Source organism: Phycodurus eques, chromosome 1 (assembly GCF_024500275.1).
Source record: "Phycodurus eques isolate BA_2022a chromosome 1, UOR_Pequ_1.1, whole genome shotgun sequence".
Classification (NCBI taxonomy): domain Eukaryota; kingdom Metazoa; phylum Chordata; class Actinopteri; order Syngnathiformes; family Syngnathidae; genus Phycodurus; species Phycodurus eques.
The window spans coordinates 46,502,628-46,523,014 of NC_084525.1; the positions used below are offsets into that span (position 1 = coordinate 46,502,628).

At 47.8% G+C, this 20,387-nt stretch overlaps 1 protein-coding gene across 7 annotated transcripts in view; it reads right to left on the reverse strand.

Moving 5' to 3' along the window:
- Positions 1-359: 359 nt before the first annotated feature.
- Positions 360-20,387, reverse strand: part of LOC133412062 (adenylate cyclase type 6-like) — a 47,908-nt gene continuing 27,880 nt past the window's right edge. For 2 of the 7 annotated variants that reach the window (XM_061695090.1, XM_061695141.1), the window contains 18 exons: positions 16,723-16,834; positions 15,958-16,085; positions 15,669-15,827; positions 15,453-15,594; positions 15,253-15,381; positions 13,748-13,776; positions 13,503-13,650; positions 13,331-13,428; positions 13,146-13,233; positions 12,334-12,450; positions 11,822-11,974; positions 10,266-10,379; positions 9,539-9,568; positions 9,334-9,466; positions 8,055-8,318; positions 5,528-5,732; positions 5,294-5,418; positions 360-3,957 (listed from right to left, as the gene is read on the reverse strand). In XM_061695090.1, the coding sequence (XP_061551074.1) occupies positions 3,602-3,957; positions 5,294-5,418; positions 5,528-5,732; positions 8,055-8,318; positions 9,334-9,466; positions 9,539-9,568; positions 10,266-10,379; positions 11,822-11,974; positions 12,334-12,450; positions 13,146-13,233; positions 13,331-13,428; positions 13,503-13,650; positions 13,748-13,776; positions 15,253-15,381; positions 15,453-15,594; positions 15,669-15,827; positions 15,958-16,085; positions 16,723-16,834 (2,530 nt within the window). In that variant the 3' untranslated portion in view covers positions 360-3,601. Of the gene's footprint in view, positions 3,958-5,293; positions 5,419-5,527; positions 5,733-8,054; positions 8,319-9,333; positions 9,467-9,538; positions 9,569-10,265; positions 10,442-10,643; positions 10,833-11,771; positions 11,975-12,333; positions 12,451-13,145; positions 13,234-13,330; positions 13,429-13,502; positions 13,651-13,747; positions 13,777-15,252; positions 15,382-15,452; positions 15,595-15,668; positions 15,828-15,957; positions 16,086-16,722; positions 16,835-20,387 lie in introns of all 7 variants that reach the window. The other 5 variants (XM_061695099.1, XM_061695116.1, XM_061695107.1 and 2 more) reach the window with 5 other exon arrangements.

The following is a 20,387-nucleotide window of genomic DNA, read 5'->3' on the forward strand; positions in this document are numbered from 1 at the left end:
CGCATTTGTTTCTAATACGAATTGAAGAAATGCTAATAGCTAGCAAGCTAAGTAGAGAAAGCGCTAAAACACTTGAAGAGGAATATATGAGATGTAATAGTGCGCGATGAGGATCACGGACGACCATTGGACAAATGAAGACCCGACGTAAGACGAAAGCAGTTTCATTTTTTTTTTTTTTTTTTTAAAAGAACGCTTGGAGCTCTGATCACTGACATGATTGATGAGAGAGTGCCACCTACCGGATTAAAGCTGAACATGCACTCACAGATAATGACAGTCGAGCTCAAGTCAATGCGTCAAATATCGTTTAATATTCACCTCAGCATTGATTGAAACTAAAAAAAAAACAACAACACAAAAAAAACAGAAATGAAATAAATATGGAGAAGAAAAGGAATTGTCATCAGCACCTTTCGCTTTTCTCCGCTGGTCCAACAAAAGCAGCAGACTTTCCAACAGCTTCTTTCTCCTTGCCATCAACTTCTTAAACAATTCATCTCTTTCGTGCCTTTTCATCCTGAGCATTCATGGGTGTAGCGTCATGCCCAAATATCTTTTGTTTGTGTATTAGCGCACTTCATCGTGACTCTCCGCACCTTGTAATTTGGTGTATTTTCAAAAGTATACTTTGTTATAGTCTTTATGCTCGAGTACTACAATTTAGAAAAAGATACAGCGCATGTTTGAACCCTTCTTTTGAGGACAGATTCTCATTTGCAATGTCGATCTGTCTGCAAAACAAATGTGGGTTTTGACACGCTAGGCCAATAAAGATGATCTAGATTCCTCTCCTAATTTCTGATACTACTACTAACAGCAGTACCGTCAATCTGTTGCACGGTTGAAATTCCACGCGTCGGTCCAAACAATCGAATAACACAGCGAATAGGTTTTGAAAGGCACTTGATTGCGATGAAGCGGTGAGGCTGTGATTAAATGTCCAACAAGCCAAAGAGCGGCCTTACACGGCCGCCGTTTCGGTGTGCGAGGTGAAGTTCCCGTTCGGCACGGAGCAATGTGAGAACTTTGCCGCCGGCTGGACAGAAATGCCTTATTCGTGCGCGAGCAACGACGCAGCCCCCCCCGAAACCGGAGGCGGCTTTCTTTGGGAAAAGGAGAAGAGGTTAGGCTTTCTCGAATGTCCGAACCCGAGCCACACGCGGCCTGCGACGGAAGCGGTCGGACAATTTTCTTTTATTTTGTAAAATAGATACGACAGTCGCGCTGTAGAAGTGCATCAACAGAAGGAACACACAATGAAGGCAAACACAACTAATCCTGTCCACCAAACGGTGACGAAGGCAGAAACATCGTGCGCCGCCACCCGAAGGTCAGCTCCTCCAACACTGCGATGTGCGGTGCACGTGCAATGGAAGTCCTGCACGCTGTATTTCTTCATTCGCAGCACACGGGAATCCCAAAGCGGCGCGTGTCCCTCAGTGGTCAGTTCGTCTTTGTCCCGCTTGGAACATTGGTCCGATGCGGCTGCTTCACATCGACACGAAAGCAAGTCTCAAAATATATTCGGACGTTTGCGTTGAAATCTTCTGGCTTGGAATGACATCGGCGTCCGGTCAGAGTGGACACGATTCTCTCGCCATCGCCAAAAGTCTGGCGATGAATCGACACCGAGCAAACGAGAACGCGCGATCGTGGATCAAAAAAGCTCACAGTGAAAAGTTCAGCAGGCTGTTTCACACACTCACTCTCACTCTCACGCGCACAGCAGTGGCGGTTCTGGGGAGCAGGGGGGCCAAAACAAGGCATTCGCAGACTTCAGCTTTTAGAAAAGTGATCGTCGGTTTTGCCGAATTTCGCACATGTTTTGAATCCAACACTAACCCAGTCATTCCTAAATAGTGCCGACTCGGAACCCGCTTTGGAATCCCGAGGCCCGCCGAAACTTCTAAGAGGCTATGGCATCTATAATATTCATAACAATGCTCCACGAATACGGATGTAAAAAGCAATGAGTGTACGATTCAAATGGCTAGCAAGCAAGCTAACAGTATACGGTATATTACTCGTGCGCTCACTGTCGTAGTCTCGCCACGCTGCACGATTTGCATATCTGTCGTTGACCAATACCGGCCACTCATGCCAGAGTAGCATCTGCTCCATTTGCGCAACATTCTGCAACATTTGCACAATCGACATTGTCCCAGACTATCGCACTACTCGCTTGAAGTCTCGGCGCCCTTTGCGCCACGGTCATTGCACCGGACTATTGCGATATTAGCCATTCCAACTGCTCTAAGTGCTAGAAGACTCTGCATCTTTTTGCACAATTGTTCCAATAAAAAGCCCCAAATGTAAACCGGCATTACCAGATTACTTGCGACCTTTTACTGCTCAGTGACTGTTTTTTTTTGTCAACGTCTTTCTGTCTCCAAAATGTTCTCTGTCAATTGACCGTCTGTAGTCGTACTAGAGCGGCTCCGACGACCGGAGACAAATTCCTTGTCCAAATTCCAAATAGCAGTCTTGAATCAGGGCTCTGATTTGACTTCATGACACAACCAAGTCCACCAAAACGCTAACTTCTGATTGACCACCGAGGCACAGACGGGCGACGTTTCACAATCACCGACTCGCTCAACATTTTCACTTCGCGTTAGCATCCATCTAGCCCTCGTCTGTGCCGCTTCTCCTCACGCGGGTCGCGGGCCTGCCGGAGCCTATCCCGGCTGTCTTCGGGCGGGAGGCGGGATACGCCCCGAACTGGTCGTCAGCCAATCGCAGGGCACATAGAAACAAAAACGAGCATTCGCACTCCCATTCGCATGTCCTATTAATTTCTCATACATTGTCTACATGAACATGTAAAAGTGTCAGTTTCGATCAGCTGCGGTGCTCTTTCGCGTCCGCGCCACGACTTATGCTGCGATCGAGAGCGGCTCGGAAATGCTTGTAACCGCGTCTTCAAAATGAATTCAATTATTTGAATGGCTGTAAAATTGTGTTTGTGTGCACGAGTAAGGGGAAGCGAGGGAATTAATCAGCGGTGCCTTGTTTCCCTGCTCTTTTACGGCGCCTCTGATTCTGGTGAAACCTGAGGAACGTTTATGTCTCCTAAACGTGAATCTCACTCGTGGATGAGCAACTCCCGCGGGCACGCCGCAGCCCCGCCCCTCTCTTGTGCACCATTGCTTAATGAATAATATCTTCTTACATTTTTTCAGCATGTTTACATTTGATTGATGAAAGGTCCCAGGCAGGCTTACACACGCTCGCACGCACGTAAAAAAAAAAAGAAAAAAAAAAAAGGCCAAAGGAGCGCCCCAAAAGGGCAGGTGCGCTCTTGCATGTCCCTGGAGGGTGGCCCCCCTGAAAATACCCTTGGACCCAGTCTGGCCAAACGGGCTAGAACCGCCACTGACCCACACACACACACACACACACACACACACGATGCAATCGTATTGTTTGCGTTCCTTATCTGTGGGACTTTAGTCCACCTGAAGATACGTGCGTGTGTATGTGTGTGTGTGTGCGTGCGTCCCTCACAAACCCGATGAAGTGAGCCTACTTGGGACAGAGTCTCAGTGCTGTTCTTTGGTCGTGTTCACTCTTCATATATGAACGTACGCTTATCTTATCACTGAAAATCCATCTGCACAAAACAAGAAAATAAATAAAGAGTGCAGAGAAAATAGCAGACGCCCCTCTTAAGGCAACTGGGCTTTCCCCAAAAAAATGCAAAACCAAAAAAAGACTTCAAACTCCACCAACAGTCACATGTGTGTGTGTGTGTGTGTGTGCGTGCGACAAGGCACAGACAGCCTTTGTCCACCCTGCGGAGGAGCTCGGAGGTCGGGCCCGCGGTTAACAGGCGGGGGGGCCGCTGGCGAGGAAGTAGGTGGTCATTTCGCCTTTGCCCTTCACCTTGACCAGCCCTCTGCAGTCCAGCCGGTAGCCGTTGTTGGCCAGCACGCGGTAGAGGTCCGTGGTCACCTAGGAAACCGTCCGCGGCACAGGCGACGACATCATTGGGGAGAAGTAACTGCTTTCACTTATGACAATGTCAGGAAAGAAATGACGTACGCGGCAGGCTCATTAAAATGACGTTGACTAAACGCATTACGCTCACGTGCCGCGATCGCAGACTTTGAAGCCGTTGTTTGCTCGTTTGCTTGAGATGGAACTGCGCCCCACCGTCTCAAAGTGAATGTGCTCGAAGTCTTTATCCATTTGTGGATTTTGACACAAGAATTTGAGAGAGCTTTTCATGAAACATCTGAGTTACCAGTGAGCAATTCGATACGTTCCCCCCCCCCGACCACATAAACACTCAAATCAAAAGTATTACAAAATGATCAAACCCTTACTCTCAAGGACCATATCGGCAAAATGTCAGCCTCACACTCAGCACACATTAGACACAGAAATGTATTGCGATGCCACTTCCTTGCAATTCTAAAGCAGTGATCGCGCGATTGCTAACTTGGACGCGCACCAATCAGGTCGAAGCACTAAAAAAAAAAAGCAGCAGGTGACTTCCTCTGTCTTCAACCAAAATGGAAGAAGAGCGCACGTCTATTTCTGGACTCTATTTTCCTTTTGTTTGTGTTCCTTTTGACTGTAACCGTAACCTTTGTTGAAGTGTTATGCAGCGAAAACTGCTCTTATTTTGAAATTCACAGCCCTACTTTTATTGAGTAAATGAGAAAACACACACTTGTGCTCATATGTTTGATTACCCAGGCAGAATTTGGAAGATGGGTGCAATTCTTGAACGAAAACATGATGGGCCAGGCCGAACACATTTCATCGTATTTTAATGGGATTCAAATTCAACGGTCGAGCATTTCAGAAAAGCTCTATCATTAAACAAAACATAACCATAAAGAAATGAATGATGGTTGTTGTTCAGTCATCAGTCCTATGAAAAAAAACCAGCCAATATTTCACAAATTCCGCCAGGCTATGTAAACTTATGAGCACAACTGTACATATATGCAGTCGTACGTACCCCCGTCATATTGGAATGAAAGTGTAGGCTTCACCTTTTATATAACCACTAGGTGGTGGTGGCATTTTGGAATTAAAGTGTACAGCTTTTTCATAAACACTAGATGGCGGCATACATTTATAAAATGTGAAGGGTTAGTCCAGTTGCCCCTATGCCCATGTATAATGCGTACTATTGACTCTTGACAATTGCTTGGGGGAAAAAAATGTGCATTATACACGAGAAATGACGGTACTTTGCTGCAATAAACCAAGTGAAACCAAACAGTTTGAAACCCGATTCGTCCGGCATGTGTCAACTTCACGGTGTGAGTGTCACCTGAATGTAGTCCGGTACGCCGGTGCTGTCCATTCGACTGGCCACGTTGACCGTGTTCCCCCAAATATCGTACTGCGGCTTCCTGGCTCCGATCACCCCGGCCACAACCGGTCCCATGTTCAGCCCTGAGGAGCACGAGTCAATAATCAGTCGCACAAGCACAACTGAATGGAAAAGTCCCTCCTCCTGGGAAAAAGCTGGAGCAAAACCAAGGGCAAAGAAATAATATCTGACCGATCTTCATCTGGAAGTTGTTGAAGGAGTGCTCGTTGATGTACTTCATCTGCTCCCTGAGCCTCATGGCGTAGTCGGCCAGCGCCAGGATGTGCGAGCGACCCTCTCGGTCGTAGGTGGACACATTGAGGCCGGAGGCGGCCATGTAAGTGGAACCGATGGTTTTGATTTTCTCCAGTTGACGGAATCTCTCCTCGCTGATGATCTGGGAAAGGAAACCAGATGAGACCGCACAAACTGCAGACGACACAGACCGCATTGTTTCTGGAGGGGGTTTTGTTCCAGACGCACGCGCAATTTGGAGAGACCAATAAACTTCATAAAACACTCTTAAACTCATTAAAAGACAGTGTTAAGCATTGCTTAGGGCCTGTTCGCACAATTCTCCAAATTAAGATGCAGAGCATTCTTGCCTCAAGCTGTTTTTTCTTTTTTTTTTTTTTTTTTTGGTCACTCCCACTTGAAGTTGACTGTAAAACTCAGACAAAACAAAAGACAATTAAACATTGACTATTTAAACACCCAAATGTTCAACCAAACCACAAAATAACCAAAGACCGCTAGCTTAATGCTAATAAATAATGCTAAATGTCATAGATGGGCTAATGGAAATGAGCACAGATGTCATGGTAATTACAGTATAAATCTTCCAAAAAAAATCACATAACACACAGCATCACATACAAGCCCAATTCCAATGAAGTTGGGACGTTGTGCAAATAAATAAAAACAGAAGACAATGATTTGCAAATCATGTTCCACCTATATTTAATCCAATACACCACAAAAGACAAGATATTTAATATTCAAACTGATCAACTTGATTGTTTTTCACAAATAATCATGAACTTTGAATTTTATGCCTGCAACACGTTCCAAAAAAGCTGGGACAGGGTCATGTTTACCACTGTGTTACGTCACCTTTTCTTTGAACAACATTTGGGAACCGAGGACACGAATTGTTGAAGCTTTGTGGGTGGAATTCTTTGCCATTCTTGCTCGATGTACAGCTTCAGCCGCTCAACAGTCCGGGGTCTCCGTTGTCGTATTTTACGCTTCATAATGAAAAAGACGTCGCTTGGATGGCAGCCTATGTTTGTCCAAAACCTGTATGTACCTTTCAGCATCAATGGTGCCTTCACAGATGTGTAAGTTACCCGTGCCATTGGCACTAACACAGCCCCATACCATCACAGATGCCGGCTTTTGAACTTTGCGTCCATAACAGTCCGGATGGTTCTTTTCCTCTTTAACCCGGAGGACACGACATCCACAATATCCCAAAACAATTTGAAATGCGGACTCGTCGGACCACAGAACACCTTTCCACGTTGCGTCGGTCCATCTTAGATGAGCTCGGGCCCCAGAGAAGCCGGCGGCGTTTCTGGGTGTTGTTGATGAATGGCTTTTGCTTTGCATAGTAGAGTTTCAAGTTGGACTTATGGATGTAGCGCCGAACTGAATTTACTGACTGGTTTTCTGAAGTGTTCCTGAGCCCGTACGGTGATATCTTTTACACATTGATGTCGGTTTTTGACGGAGTGCCGCCATAGGGATCGAAGGTCACGGGCATTCAATGTCGGTTTTCGGCCTTGCCGCTTCCATGCGGTGATTTCTCCAGATTCTCTGAACCTTTTGATGATGTTATGGACCGTAGACGATGAAATCCCTAAATTCCTTGCAATTGTACGTTGAGGAACATTGATGAGGTGAACCTCGCCCCATCTTTGCTTGTGAATGACTGAGCAATTGAGGGACGCTCCTTTTCTAGCCACTCATGGCACCCACCTGTTCCCAATGAGCCTGCTCACCTGTGGGACGTTCCAAACACGTGTTTGATGAGCATTCCTCAACTTTCTCAGTCTTTTTGGCCACCTGTCCCAGCTTTTTTGTTGCAGCCATAAAATTCGAAGTTCCTGATTATTTGCTAAAAAACAATCAAGTTTATCAGTTTGAACATGAAATATCTTGTCGTTGTAGAGTATTCAATTAAATATAGGTTGAACATGATTTGTTTTTATCTATGTTTAACACAACATCCCAATTCATTGGAATTGTGCAAACAAAGCATACAAGAATACGGACAGGCATTTATTTTTGCTGGGATTACTGGAGTTAAGTTGGGGACCTTCTCTGCCTCTTCTTCTGCATCTCTTCCAGTCGAGCCTGGCGCTGCCCCGCATGTTGCGGCTCTCCTTGCCCACATGCTAGGGCATTACAGCACCTTAACTGCTGTACAGCGGACCGCCAAATACTGCGGATTCACCGATTTGCAGATTTTTGTTTTTCGGGGAACCAACCCTAAAAATGCTCAATCGAAGTTTATCCCCACTTAGTCAAGATTTTCTGGGGTTGAAATATATATATATATATATACACACACACACACACACAGTATAATGTAGCAAAAAAAAATTTCACTTCCATTGAGCGGTGGCGAATCTGAAGCTTGCTCGTAACACAAAGCAAAAAAACAAAATACAGCGAAGTGAAGGTGCCAGCGTACTTTTGTCCATGACCTCCTCACCTCGTCGAAATCGGCGATGATCTCGTTGAGAAGCCGGAGACACTCCACGCCCTCGTTGTTGCCCTCCAGCTCCACGTAGAACTCGGAGAAGTTGCAGATGGACGCAAACATGACGGCCACGCACTCGCACGACTGGTAGTACAGCTCGTCGTTGCGCCGCTCGCGAGCCAGGAAGTGCGCGGCCACGTCTTTGGGCAGGATGTTGTGCAGCAAGCGGCGGTTGTACGCCTGAAGCTCCTCCATCTCCTCCTTCTCCTCGGTGGCCTGCGGAGGGCGACAAAGGGGTGCGGGGGTTTACTTCCTGTTTTGCAGACTGCAGTTTGCTACGGCAGCCTTTTGAAAATTCAGCCCCCAAAGACGGTCGCACTTAGCGCCGTGAAATTTGCTCGGCCGGCCAATGACGAGCAGACCCACAAAAAGGTCTCGAGAAGCCGTTTCTGAAAACGCACAGGAAGTCGGCCATTTTAGTTCGAAGCGTCCGATTTAGGGTCATTTTGACTCCTGCCAGATTTTGTCTGATTGACAATTGACAAATGGACGACGCTATTAACCGCCAAGAATTTGAGTTTTTGCGATTGCATGTTGGTGGAGAATGGCGGCGAAGATTGATGAGTCACCAGAAAACACAAAATTCGGGAAATTCAGCTGAAGAACTTCTAAAATTCCATCCTGTCGGCCAGTTTCACTTAGAAACGTGACATTTGCCGTTTCTGAAAATGCACAGGAAGTCGGCCATTCTGGCGTATAAGACAAGACGGTTCCTGCGTATACTGCGGTTTGCTGTACTGCATCCCGTCTCACTGCTGGTTTGAATCCACTCTCGTGTTAGACACTTCCAGGTATAGCTTGCCTTCACCCCCCCAAAAATTCTGTTAGTTTTGGCATTTTGTGAGTGCCTTTTTGTTTTTTCATTGTGCCGAGTTATCAAAACGGGTACGGTCTACGAGACAAAAATTCATTTTGACTTTTTTACTTAACAACATTTCAGCAGTTTCCATAGCGCAGTGGTTACCGCGTTCGCCTCACACGCGAACGGTCCCTGGTTCGAAAGCGCGTGCAAACGAGACTTGTTAGTTATCCGGCGTGTTCCACTAACGAGTGTGTGTGTTCACAAATTTTGTGTCCATGACAATGAAGGTGATTCTACTTCTTTCAGAGTGCATTTTTATTTGACTTAAGGAGTTGAATGAGTACTTCGACTTTGACAAGTCCCAAGTATCCCGAGAGTGCGTACTTTTTCCGCCTCTGGTGATTGGCACGTGCGTCTTCATGCATTTACCTGCAGCTTCCAGAGGAAGTCGAGGCGCGCGGTGGACTCCACCTGCTGGCCGTGCAAGTACAGCGCCAGAACAAAGACGGTGAGGATGACGGGGGTCACGACCTTCAGCGGCACTTTGGTCACGCTCTCCAGGCTGAGGCCAGACCATCAGTTCATCGTCAGAGCGGAGAGAGGCGCGCGATCCCGACCCGGCACGGCAACTTACCACTGTTCTGCAGTTGCGTTGGAAGCCAGCCTGGAAAAAAGCACAATCGGGTTCGTTATGGTCACTGGAAGAAAGGTTCTTGCGCCGCTACAATTTCTCACACAGACTCGTGTACGGTGTACACGTTCACTATGTCAAAATAACATAAAACATACCTTAAACACTCCTGTCAACAAATAACCCCTATAAAAGAATTATTTCCGTGTTTTATTTGGGCAGTATTTCATTCTGAAAAGAATGACCTTTCATTTTACTTGGCAATGAGTCTGTCACGAGGGATCAAATGCATTGAGCCGCATCAAGAAAATCCAAAATGTCCACTCGAGGTTTGGAGGGTTGTGCACGTTTTTTTTGCATTTCACATCACGTGTGTTTAATTTGTTCGTATTAGTCTTCATAGTGACGCAACTGTCGTGGAAATCGATCCTTGTCAATTTGCGAACGTTGCGTGCCGCGTGGCCGATCGGCTGCCGCCGCGTGCCGGACTGAAGCTCGACCGAGCTTCAGTCGAGCTCCTCGCTCGACTGCCGGGCCGCCAAAGTCCCGCCGATTGAAATTCAAAATCCAACTCAGTCCCGTGGGGACAATTTGCGATTTTGGATTTTTCATCCGAGTCCAATTGAAAAAGGACACATCGGGATGAAAACAATACAATGATACATATGTATAAAATGAGAAGACAAATACGGACGTAATGAGTCACGCCCGACGGACGGTGCGCACTTACAGCGCGCCGGCTTTGCGCAGCAGGTCCGCGTTGTCGAACAGGATGACGTGAGGCCACTCCACCAGCAGCAGGAAGACCAGCTGGATGAGCAGCATGAGCGCCAACTTGCCGATGCTGCTGATGTGCAGGAACACCGAGCAGGCCAGCAGGGTCAGCAGGACGCTGTAGCTGAAATACTGCGGCCGAGACGCGCAAAGGTTGAGTGAAGGCGACTCGACTCGGTGAAGACGTTTCACCTTTCGTTCCAATTGGAAACGACACCGTTTTAAATCACCGCAGTGTGTAAAGAACCTGGCCGTCATTATTTTTTTTTTTTTTTACTCTGAGCTTAATTTTATTCCACACATCAAGAATGTATCTAAGACAGGTTCTCGCCACCTGAAAAATGTAGCCAGAGTCGGCCCGTTTGTCTCTCGGGCTGGCAGGGAGGCGCCGATGCACGCGTGTCTCTCCTGTCCTTGAGACTGGCGCTCTTCCCGACAAGAACCTCTCCACCCTCCAACTGCTGCAGAACTCGGCTGCTCCTGCGCTGACCAAGACTGGTTTTAAGATGGCTGCGTTGGCTCCCTGTGCGTTTCAGGATCCATGTGAGGTTCTACGACTACCTTTTCAATGTCTTAACTCTATCTGATATGCGTTTAGCAGGCAGCACGGTGGACGACCGGTTAGAGCGTCAGCCGCGCAGTTCTGAGGACCGGGGTTCGATCCCCGGCCCCGCCTGCGCGGAGTTTGCATCTTCTCCCCGTGCCTGTGTGGCTTTTCTCCGGGCACTCCGCTTTCCTCCCACATCCCAAAAACATGCATGCATTAAATTGCCCGCAGGTGTGAACGTGAGTGCGAATGGTTGTTTGTTTGTATGTGCCCTGCGATTGGCTGGCAACCAGTTGAGGGCGTGCCCCGCCTCCTGCCCGACGATAGCCGGGATGGGCTCCGGCACGCCCGCGACCCGCGTGAGGAGAAGCGGCTCAGAAAATGGACCCTCGCCGGTCCTGAGGTCCTTTTTAACGATTCCGAGGGCCAGAACGAAAACCTTCCGAGAGGCTCCATTCGGCCTCTGGAACAGCCTGCCGGCGGTGCTTTCGAAGCGGGCGCGAGTTCTTATGTCGTGGGGGAAAGACGTCTCGTGCGTCCCTAGGCCCTATTTTAGCCGCGCCCCAAAAATGGTGAAATGCAGTTTAACGCCATCTCCACAATGGAGCATGACTTAGTCTTTGCAATTGTTCTCAGCAATCATCTTCAAACATGTATAACTTACCTGTATATAGAAACAAATCTCAGAACTTACTTAACAGGGTCATTAAAGAAAAGATTTTTTTCCAAGCCATTTGATGCTAAATTCGTCAGAAATACACTTTAGGCATTGTCAACGTGCTTAAAAAACGTGTAACTAAAGGACATTTTAAACGTTTGAACAGTAGCGTAGATAAGAATCAAATGTGTTTAATACGATGAGGTAGTTATTCATTTCGATGGTTTTCGCGGTCGTAAGTGGAAAGAAACCAAAACCTGCGTCGAAGACGAGTCGGGCAACCCGGCGGCGACCGAATGAGACCGACCTCGGGGAAATGGCAGGGCGCCGCCCGGCCGGAGCGCGACGTCCGGCCGTCTTCGGCCGTCTCGGTGAGGTTGCGCAGCAGGCAGAGCGCCGCCGTCGCGTTGCGCCGCTCCTCGGCCACGCAGCCCTTCAAGTCGGCTCTGCTGCACGTAAACTAGCACAGCGGGAATTTCACATCAGCGAAAGCTCGGCAGGGTGCCGTTTCACAGGACATATCATCTTAACTGCGGAGAGTAAAGTCACGTGAGCGCTTCTCGTCTCCCCGCCTCGTTATTGTGATTTTATTGACGGGATGTTGTCAGCTGTGATGCGTTCATGCGGCTGTGTTTTCCAGAGTACTCGTTGGAAGATGTATCGCTCCATCTTGTGATGGGTTTATTTCATCTCGCTGGTCAACCCCCAAAATCCCGACGGTGTCGATCCAACCTAGCGAGCACCGGCCCGCCGTGCTGCCCGATCACGGGCGCGAGCGACGTCTAACCCGCTCCGCGGTACAAGCCTGCCAAAGCGTACCATGTTCGCGAAGGAGGCGATGAAGAGGAGGAGGACGGCGAAGACGGCCACCAGTGTGCTGTTCGCACGCGACCGCACAATCTTCGTGGTGAGCGTCCGGAAGGCGGCCGGGAACAGCTGGGAAGAGGGACAGACAGGCGGCAGAGAGCGGACGCCACGTTAGCGGCGGGCAACGGGACGGCACCGCCGTGAGCGCAACGCTATTCGTGATACGGGACACCAGACATCGTGGGAAGAAGGCAAATCAAAGGAAGCGTGCAGATATTGAAGACGCCGCCGCGGTAATAGCGAGACGGCCGTTTCGTATCGCGATGATCATCGGCAAAATGATTCGAGCCCTTCGCACCTTACGACCGTCGAAACAGCAACGAGCAAAGCGATCCGAAAGCCGACAAAGTCGACGTCAAACGACGAAGACGTGATCTATTTAGTCGTGAAACATACAAAAGTCATCGGAGACTTCGACATCTCATTTCATCCGATTTTGTGTTCCAAGTCGATTTTGTTCAATGAATAGACGAAGAAGTGAAGATCAACAACAAAATCCAAAAGGAAGTCATCGGGTTACCACACACAAACACATTTTTTTTTTAGAAAGGTAGGAATATGCTTTGAAGCTTGATTTGGTGCTGCTAACCCCTAAACCGGAGTTGCCTATATTTGCAGCGAGATCGTTATTCATCATGTGGGAGCCGTGTTAAATATTCAACGCAAGCCGTAATCATTATTCTTGTTCGAATATGCAGCAGGGCCGGGCAATGAAAAAAAAAAGCCGGCGCTAATCTGCACAAATCACAGCCGTGTCCGCTTACTTTGAGGCACGAGTAGATGGAAGAGATGAAGACCATGTTGCTTAGGATGAAGAAGATGCTAACGTACAGACCCAGCATCAGCGGAGTTCTGCGGAAGAAAAACAAAGCAGAGACACGCTTGATCGTTCGGTGGATGTCGAAGTGTCCTCGGGTTGCGCTCCACGCGGACGGCGAGAGCCGCTTACTTGTTCAAGACGATGCTCTGAATGATGCAGATGCAGCAGAAAACCAGCAGGGCGCAGGCCACGTAACCGCCGAAGCCGTCGTCCACCTTTTTGGAGTACTGACGTACGAACGCACAAGCACGACCACAACGATAACGACGCGGTCGATTGGGGACGACGCGTCGGATCTCACCTTTTTCTCCAGCTCGGCGGTTTGAAAGGTGAGCAGGAAGTTCTTGACGTGGTCTTTGCGCAGCTGGTCGATGCTGCGAGCGTCGATGGCTCGGCCCAGGAACTCGTCCACCTCGTCTTCGGGGTTCGGCGCCTCCTGAGCGCAGCGGCTACCGGGTACACGGGACAACGCGCGTGTGTGGGATAGCCCGACATTCCCAAAACGGGGCCGGAGGGTGTGTCGCAAAGAGGAAAAAAAACACTCACTTGTCCTTCGTGGATGCTTCGTCGATGCCCTGAGCAGAGAGACAAAAACGGCGAGTTCAAAGCTGTGCGGCTAAAAGCAAGGCAGACGCTCAGACCGGCACGCTGGAAAACGCAACCTACAGCCTACAGAAGCTTTAGCCATATAAATTCCACCCATCTCCAAAATCATTTTTGGCAGTGTACGTGATATCCCCGAGGTTTCAATTAGCACTCGGAGGGGCCGACCGGGGGAACGAGAAAGAAAGAAAGTCCCCGCCGCGTCGGGTACGTGCCACGCCACCTACGTATTAGCGGATTTGGGTTGGTTATTTCTTGGGAAACTCACCCGTTGGCAATTTGCTCTCGCCTAATGTGGCACACACGCAACAATGGCAAAATACGAGCCGCACGGGGGCCGTTCCACCCGATCGGCGCAAAGTAGTCGTTGATCTGACTGCAATTGAAAAGATTCATTTACACTCCCTTGAACGCTGGAAAAATAGCATTTGGTGCCTTTCGCAGCTTCCTCAAATTAGACTTCACCATGAAATATAATCATTTAATTTCATGACAAATGTTACATTGACCATGTTTGTGTTACTTATCTCAACTATGCTTAACTTTTATTTAAAAAAAAACAAACCAAAAGGTCCCTGGCTGCTCCTCGGCCACAAGGCCAAACCTTTATTCTTCTGTCGACTGGATCGTCTTTCGATTCTGACAATCTCAGCGGATGACTTCTTTGATGTTATTACTGAGTGTTCACATGCTATTCGCATAAATCCCACGTGGCTATGTTTCATGTAAGCGACACGGTGGGCGACCGGTTAGAGCGTCCGCCTCCCGGTTCCGAGGTTGCGGGTTCGATCCCCGCCCCCGCCTGTGCGGAGTTCGCGTGTTCTCCCCGTGCCTGCGTGGCTTTTCTCCGGGCACTCCGCTTTCCTCCCGCATCCCCAAAACACGCGTGCTCGCTTGATCGAAGACTCTAAATTGCCCGTAGGTGTAAATGTGAGTGCGAACGGTTGCTTGTTTGTCAGTGCCCCGCGATTGGCCGGCAACCAGTTGAGGGTGTACCCCGCCTCCTGCCCTACGATAGCCGGGATAGGCTCCGGCACGCCCGCGGCGCTAGTGAGGAGAAGCGGCTAAGAAAGTGCACGGACGGACGGATATATTCCATGTATTTGCTAATTCTATGCTTTAAAACTCACTTGCGTTATTTCGAGTCCTGTCACTTATGAGTTTCATTCAGTGCAATACATCTACAAATAAATCAATCATAATAATAATAAAGTTGCCTGAGATGTATTATCAGACTGAATTTGGAAGGTAGAAATGGAAGATTATTTTGAGGGTTACAACAAGTATGCATGTATGTATGTATTTATGTATGCGTGATATTTACTGGATGAAAACTTCAAGGGTTAGGAATACTTTTGCCAGCCCCTCTCCGTCAGTTGCAAGGAGATAAATGCGTACTGGGCAGGTGAGTTTACGATGGCGTCCAAGTCTTTTTCGCCTATTCTCACCATCTGCCTGAAGACTTTGGACTCCTTGGTTCTGGAGAAAGATCTGTCAGGCACCCAGCGTGGCATCAATCCCTCGGCGGAATTTGCCCGCGCTCGCTGCATCTTGGCCATCGCGGCTTTCTCCTCTTTCTGAAAACAAAGGTCCAAAAGAGCGTGGCACCCGACGCTTAGAGACGGACGGCTTCGGAGATGCAACCGACCCTCTTCTGGCTGCAGCCCAACACCAGGAAAGTTTCAATGTCGTTGTCCTTCAAGTACGCGTTCCTCTCCCCTCCGAAGCCGGGCTCCACTTCGTAGTCCTCGTTGAGGTAGCGAAGAGTGGCTTCGGTGATGTGGATGCGCCTAAAAGACACACGCGATCGCAGTCAGGACGCCGCCCGACTCCGGACGGCGGGCGAGGTCGGAACGGCGCTGACCCGGCCTTCCCGCCGGCCTCCATTTGGTTGGCCAGCGTCACGTCGTTGGACCAAACGTCGAATTGCCACTTGCGCAGGCCCAGCACGCCGCAGTGCACGCGCCCGCTGTGGATGCCCACGCGCATGTTCACGTTGACGCCGGTCACCTCTCTCACCAGTCTGAACGCGCACACACGCATACAGGAAGTGAATCGTATCGCATTGGACTTGAAGTCGGCCCAATTGCAATGGAACTGGAGCGAACCCATGACATCGTGCAAGAGTCGACGCGCGCTCAACGGCGACTTACGAGATGGCTTCGATCATGTCCACGCCCATCTCCACGCAGCAGTGGGCGTGGTCGGCCCGAGGTTCGGGCAGCCCCGACACGCAGTAGTAGCAATCCCCCAGGATCTTGATGCGGAGGCAGTGGTTCTCCTGCGTGGCCACGACAGTCAAGAAATTGCAATTCACCGCGCTGGCTGGCCTCCTACTCGTCACACGGGTAATAGCGGCCCTTCGATCCAATCCCACATCGTCCCTAATCGAATCAAACTGAATCAAATCTAATACGATCCCAAATCTAATCTAATAGAAACCAAAATGGAATGCATTCCCAAATCTAATCCCCAATCTAAACGAATCCAATATTATTGAATCTAATCTCACGGAATCCCCGATTTTATGGAATAGAGGTCAACCAAAATCGAATCGAATCGAATCCCAAATCTCAACTAACAGAATCCCGAATATAATCGAATTGAATCAAATCTAATGTAATCCCAAAGCCAATCCCAAATCGAATCTAATACAAAATGTAATGTAACCCCAAATCTAATATCATTGAATATAATCTAATCTCAAATATAATTGAATCTAATCTAATAGAGTCCCACTTCCAATCAAATTGAATCAAATCTAAAATGATTCCCAATCTAATCCAATCCAAAAACTGGGATGAATCATCAACCCGAGTGTAGTCAAACAGATGAGTTGCGTGATGCCCCTTCACTTCCTTGCAGGGTGACTGGAGCTCCGTGCCGGCGGGTGGGCGGGCGGGCGGGCGGGCGCTCACCGATGCCAATTTATCGAAGCGGGCGAACAGCTCGTTGAGCGTCATGACGAGTTCCTGCGCCGTGCACTGAGACGCCAGGCTGGTGAAGCCCTCGATGTCGGCGAACAGGATGCTGCGCGGGAACACCACCGCCGACAATTAGCTAGCGTAGGAAGCGACTGCTCGCCAGCCAACGTCGGGCACACGGAGACAAAGGAGGGACTGGCGCTTTTTTTAGACAGCGCTCGTTTGAGTTGGGATTGCTGGAGATCTTCCTTTGCAAGACATGTAAAAGACGCCATCATTATTATATGTGCAAGAGTAACACGTCCACACATACCCCGGGTCAAAAGTTCCCAACGTGCGGCCGGATGGCCGCTTGCGCAAGGTCTGAACGGGCGCCGTGTTTTCAACGTTCAGCGTTGACACGCGCAAAACCACATGGAAAAGATTCCGCGCAAGGGGTCCGTTTCTTAGCGGGACTTGATAATAGTTGGCTAGCAGTGAAGCGGAAAAGTCGCTTGTCAAAGATGAACAATAACAAGCATGGTAGCTAGGTTCTGCGTTCGAATCTCGGCTGGATGCGGTTTGCTGTGTTGGGGGCCAACTCATTACATATAATAATATATTATTGGAATCCATTACATTACTGGGAGAAAATGTGCCATTAAATTACAGTTGCTTTTTTGACATTCCCATGACGACCATTTTGGTTTCGTTTGAAAACTAGCCGCAAAAGCTCGGATTTCTTTCCTCCTTCTCAAGCCGACGCTTGTGATCGGCTCTCTCTTCGGTCATGTGCCGTTCTGCCGTAGTCTGAAATATGACATTTTTTTGGGTGGGGGGGGGGGTTTGATATTTTGAAAAGTTTCAACTCTTAGTTGCACTTTTGAATACATAAAAGAACATGTTAACGTGTTCGTTGGTTGTTTTGTAATGCAGCGCATCATTGTAAATATGGATTACTGGGAGAATTATTATTTGTATCAGAATGCTTTAGTCAAAATTACGTACGATCACTGTTTTTATTTAGTTTTGTAATATAAGAATAGATCCAAATATTTCGCCAATATAGTCAGCCAGCGCTGGGAGGAATGCAAAGTTATTAAGGTCCTTTCACTGTCGTTCCTGTCATACTGTGTTGCATGTTTTTGTTTGCTCATTAAGGACTAAAGTCCTGTTTTTGTTTGAGAATTCCTCCTTTTTTACCAAAAAAACCCCAAACATTCAAGCAATGCATTTTTCCTCACGTTTTTGAGATTGTGGGGTGAATGCTGCAGCTGCTTACTAGCGTGTGGACAACAACGGGGAAATGAAATGCCAGCAGCCTGTCAGCAACAGATTGAAAAAAAAACCCGACTACGAACTAGTTCATTTTTGGAACGATGGAGGAATTGAATTCAAAATTTTGAATGATGAACTATGTATGACCTGAACTAGTTCATTTTTGGAACAGTTGACTTCGTTCCAAATTTTGAATTATGAACAGAACGAGTTCATTTTTGGAGCGGTGAACTGGACTGAACTGAGCTCGTTTGCATAAAAATGAACTTTCCCAACACTGGTAGTTTGCATTTTCTTTTGTTTTCCTCTTACATTCCAAAGACCCGTTAGCATGTTAGCTTTATGAACATTATGTCCATCGGTAAGAATGTCTTTGTCTACATGTGAACTGACACTGACCGGCAACCTGTCCCTCGTTTGTCGATATATTAGGAATTAATACTGTACAATGAAAGTCATTAGTAATACGCAACGTAGGGCATTTCGGAGGTACGGTGGAACCTCGGGTTACGAACTTAATGGGTTCCGTGACCGCGTTTGCGACCCGAAACGTTCTTGACCCCAGGTCATGTTTCCCATTGAAATGAATGGAAATGCAATTCATCCATTCCAGCTCCCAAATGAAATTATACTTACCTTTTTCTTTTTGAAATCAATGTGCGGCTAAAAAGAAATAGTGCAATAAATATTGCACTATTTCTTTTTTACAAGTGACTATTTTCATGGAATATAAAAAAAAAAAAACTTGAACTAAAGAGGGAAAAGGGAGGAGGATGACTGTTCGTCATTGAAGAGCCATAATGTCTTCCATAATAACACGAGGAAATTCTCCTTCAGGTGTTTTTGTTTCTTATGTTTGTTTCTTTTTGATTTCACTGGTTGATTTGGCACAACAAACGTTGTTGGGAAACTTTTCTTTTTCTGCTCAGAAAAAAAATCAGAAAGTGGGATGTCACATCATCATTTAAAAGATGAACTGCTCTGTTGGCCAATTTGCTGCACGTTTCTTCGGATCATTTTTTTTGCATTTCCTCGCTCACGCTATCACCAGCGAGCTCGTTCTCATTTTTGTCAGTTCAATAGAGGTCAAAAAATAAAACAAAGACACAAGCGCGTAGCTTAGGTGCGTTGCGTTGCGTGGCGCGGCGCGGCACGCAGTCAATGGCGGTTGCACAGCGGTTGCACAGCGTGCAGATCTTTCTGCTCATCTATGAGAAGTGCTTCCGAACACCAGCTTTAGGAGTTTCCCTTTGAGTGGGATCTTGGGTGCCATTCGGACTTCTTCAGCTGTTTGTTGACTTTTTTGGAAAACGTTGTGCGTGATGATAGTGCACCTCCAGAGGTGGGTAATAAGTAACGCGTTGCATTTACTCAAGTAACATTTTTCATAAATGGCACTTTAAATGCACTGTACTTTTTACTTTTACTTGAGTATTTATGTGAAGAAGGATCGATACTTTTACTCGGTTATAATGATCGACATGCCGTTCGCTACTTTTATTTATCCATTCATGCGTGTGCGTGTCTTTTTCTAGACTCCATCTTGGACTTCCGCATAGGACCCCCGACACCAGGCAGTCACATGACGACGCACATCGCCTTCGCGAGCCAATCCAAATGACTCATTTTGAGAAAAAATAAATAAACAAAACAGCCTCACGTGTGTATTTACAGACCAAAAAACAACAGCTTTGTCATGCAGCTCTTAAACTGTGACTGGCCAAACTTGGAAATTTCAGCCCACTTCTAACTTGAGAAAACACCTTGCGCTACGTTTTTGCTGTTGATTTCGCAGTGGATGCGGCAAAATTGGCAAAATTGGCAAAATTAGCACACGCACACACACACACACACAATCACTAAGTCTGGTCAGCAAACAGCTTCTTCATGAAGTTATTGAAGCGAATAAAGCAAATCATGTTTCTGCAGGGCCCAATGCACGTGTCGTTGCTTTTTTGGGCATTTAAAAATTCAAATGGTGGCAGGTGTGTGTCGACTTCCATATATTCATCCATCCATCCATTTTCTGAGCCGCTTCTCCTCACGAGGGTCGCGGGCGTGCCGGAGCCTATCCCAGCTGTCATCGGGCAGGAGGCGGGGTACACCCCGAACTGGTTGCCAGCCAATCGCAGGGCACATACAAATTGACAACCATTCGCACTCACAGTCACACCTACGGGCAATTTAGAGTCTCCAATTCACGCATGTTTTTGGGATGTGGGAGGAAACCGGAATGCCCGGAGAAAACCCACGCAGGCACGGGGAGAACATGCAAAGTCCACACAGGCGGGGCCGGGGATTGAACCCGGGTCCTCAGAACTGTGGGGCAGACGCTCTAACCAGTCGGCCAGCGTGCCGCGACTTCCATATATTATATATATATTTTTTTGCTCTGATATAAA